Source organism: Manacus vitellinus, unplaced genomic scaffold (assembly GCF_001715985.3).
Source record: "Manacus vitellinus isolate BGI_N305 unplaced genomic scaffold, ASM171598v3 scaffold_102_pilon, whole genome shotgun sequence".
Taxonomy (NCBI): Eukaryota; Metazoa; Chordata; class Aves; order Passeriformes; family Pipridae; genus Manacus; species Manacus vitellinus.
In genome coordinates, this window is record NW_021938808.1 from 836,432 (window position 1) to 839,760 (window position 3,329).

The 3,329-nt window shown below is 63.5% G+C and overlaps 1 protein-coding gene across 1 annotated transcript in view; it reads left to right on the forward strand.

The window, feature by feature from the left end:
- Nucleotides 1–255: 255 nt before the first annotated feature.
- The window catches only part of SGCA (sarcoglycan alpha), a 5,982-nt gene continuing 2,908 nt past the window's right edge, over nt 256–3,329 (forward strand). Inside the window, 7 exon segments of the mRNA XM_029963526.1 lie at nt 256–435; nt 519–591; nt 679–877; nt 1,188–1,350; nt 1,433–1,638; nt 1,813–1,839; nt 2,739–2,949. Coding sequence (XP_029819386.1) covers nt 256–435; nt 519–591; nt 679–877; nt 1,188–1,350; nt 1,433–1,638; nt 1,813–1,839; nt 2,739–2,949 — 1,059 coding nt within the window.

Consider the following 3,329-nt stretch of genomic DNA (forward strand, 5'->3'; position numbering starts at 1 on the left):
TCCTCCATCCCTCCCTTCTTTCCACCCTCCATCCCACCCTCCATCCCTCCCTCTCCACTCTCCACCCATGTGAGACCCCCTGGGCAGTGTCAACCCCCCCAGAGCATCACTGAGTGTCCCCTCCCCTGGGGGTTCCCTCCCTTTGGGGGATCAGGACCCCCAGGGACCATCCCTGTTTCCTTGTGGGGACCAGTTGGACGGGGAAGGAGTTCTCAGGCAGGGGGGTCCACCCACATCACAACCTGTGCCATACCTATGTCTGTGTCCATCCCCACCCACCCGTGTGTCCCAGCAGCCCCCATCACCTTCCAAGCCCACCTGCGGGACCACCCGGACCTGCCGCGGTGGCTGCGGTACCTCCAGCGGGACCCCTACCAGCCCGGCTACCTGTATGGCTGCCCCACAGCCAGCGAGGTGGGCACCCACACCATCGAGGTAGGTGCCCACCCTCACACCCCCTGCTTCTGGGGTGGCACAGGAAGGGGTGACATCTTCAGGGGTGTCCCCTGTCCTTGCAGGTGCTGGCCTACAACCGCCGCACCTACGCCACGGTGTCCCAGCGCCTCGTCATCACCGTCATCCCCGCCCCAGGTGAGGGCTGGGCACCCCCAAGTTGCACCAGGATACCCCACAGGATGGACCGGGGTTTCCCCATGGGTGCTGCGTGTCGCCCCACAGGTGGGGAGCCCCCGTACCAGGGCGAGTTCCTGGTGGGGAACAGGAATGTGGAGGAGCTGCTGCCGGAGGCCGCGCGGGAGATGTTCCTGCAGGGCTCGGCCGGAGTCTGGGAGCGCGGAGACCTCCAGGTCATCAACGTCACCTCCGCCCTGGACCGGGGCGGCCGCATCCCACTGCCCATCGAGGGGCGCAAGGAGGGGTACGGGCAGGGCTGGGGGGGTGGGGGTGCTCCCTGGGCAGACCCTGGGTGGGTTTTGGGGGTCACCTCCAGCCAGTGCCCCCGCCCCACAGGGTGCACGTGATGGTGGGTTCCCATGGGGTCTTCTCAATGTGGTTTTGGGGGCTCACCTGAAGCTGCCTTAGGGTGTACATGAGGGTAGTTTCCTGTGGCCCCTTCTCCCCATGGGTGGGTTTTGGGGGGCTACCTCCACCACAAGGTGCACATAAAGGTGGGCTCCCATGGCCCCTTCTCACTGTGGGTGGGTTTTGGGGGCCCACCTCCACTGCAGGGTGTACGTGAAGGTGGGCTCCCACAGCCCCTTCTCCCCGTGCCTGGAGTCGGCCGTGTCCCCCCAGAGCCGCTTCCGCTGCAGCCTGGGCCAGCAGCCCCTCGCCTCCTGCTACGACACCTTTGCCCCCCACTTCTCCATCCGCTGGTGCAACCTCACCCTGGTGAGACCCACGTGTCCCCCCACCTCTCACAACACCCCCCGTGGGGACCCCCCCCTCCTAACCACCCCCAACCCCGTTGCAGCTGCGGGTCTGGCCCAGCCCCACGACTCCAGGGCCGGTTTGGGGGTCCGGGGTGCTGGAGGAGGATGGGGATTTCCAGCCCCCCACCGAGGTGCCCCCCCAGGACCTGCTGCCGGGGTTCCTGGTGACACTGCTGGTGCCACTGGTGGTGGCTGCGCTGCTCTGTCTGCTCCTGGGCCACCTCATGTGCTGCCGCAGGGAGGGAGTGTGAGTTGGGGGGCATGCTCAGGGTGTGGGTCTCCCCTACCCCAGTCGGGGTGTCTCCCCTACCCCAGGTTGGGTGCCCCTTCCCCGGCCATTGTGGCCCCAGGACAAACTGGGGATGGTGAGAGCCCTTCTCACCATAATTATAATTTTTTCCCTTTTTCCCCTGTTTTGTAGGCAAAAACGGGACTTGCAGACGTCTGAGTAAGCCCTGTCACCCCAGACCGAGCTGGGGGGGTCTGGGGGGGCTGCTCTGGGAGGGCTGCTTTGGGGGGCTTTGTCATGGGGATGGGACAACAGAGGAGAGAGGGACAGGGAACGGTTTGGGGGGTGTCCTGGAGGTGGCAGAGCTTAAAGGATCCCCCCATCCCAAAAGGCCCCCCCAGCCCTCCTCCTCCCCTCCCACCCCTCGGCACCCCCCAATAACCCTCCTGAGACACGGGTTGGAGCACAAGAGCTTCTTTACTTCTCCAGTAGCCTCGGGTGGAACCAACAGCATCCAGGAGGTACCCTGGGCATGGGGGGCAGACCCAAGGATGGGGGGCAGACCCCAGGATGGGGGGCAGACCCCGAGGATGGGGGGCACACCCTGGTGATGGGTCCAGACCTCAAAGATGTGTGGGCAGACCCCCGTGATGGGTGGGTAGAACCCAGTGCTGGGGTGCAGACCCCAGTGAAGGGTGGGCAGACCCCAGTGATGAGGTGCAGACCACAGTGAAGGGTGGGCAGACCCCAGTGATGAGGTGCAGACCCCAACGATGGCATACAGACCCCAATAACAGGAGGGCAAACCCAAATGATGGGGGTCAATTCCTGGTGATGGGGGCCAGACCCTAATTATGGAGTGCAGACCCAATTTTGGGGGGTAGACCCCAATGGTGAGTGGGTAGAACGCAATGGTGAGACATTCAGACCCCAGTGAAGGATGGGCAGACCCCGGTGATGAGCTGTACACCCTAATGATGGGGGACGAGCCCAAATGATGAGTGAGCAGACCCCAACGGTGGGGGAGACAAACCCTGATAATGGGGCACCAACCCCCTCCCCAGGGGGACACGGGTGAAAACATGGGGTGCCTCATTCCATTCTCCTTCCCCTCTCAGCATCCAGCTGGTCCACCACACCACCATCCACGGGGACACGGAGGAGCTGCGGCACATGGCCGGGAGCCGGGATGTGATCCGGGATGTGCCCCGGCCCCTTTCCACGCTGCCCATGTTCAACATCCGCACGGGCCAGCGCATCAACCCCATGCCCAGCCCCCGGGATGGGGCCCGTGTGCCCCTCCTCCCTCAGTGAGGGGCACCCAGGAGCGTGCCAGGGGGAGGGGGACAATCCCAGGGATGGGAACGGGGTGTCCTGATGTTTTTGGGGGTACAGAAGCCCCCCCAGGCAGAGTTCAGCCAGATGGGTGGTCACCCTTCTGACTGAGCTCTGCCCACTGACGGGCTGTTGCCTGGAGGATTTTGGGGTGTTTCCTCTTCGGGGTGAGTTTTGGAGGATAAATTGACCATTTAGTGATGAAATGAGGCTTTTCTGCTTTATTTGCAGAGCAGGTTTTGGAGTGCCCACCCTGTTCCAGACATGATCCCCCATGAAAGGCTTGCAACCTCCATAAGGGTTGGGATGACTCTGTGCATCCCCCAGCCTTGTAGAGGGAAAAGGGAGCAGGAAGAGGATGGGAATAGGCACAA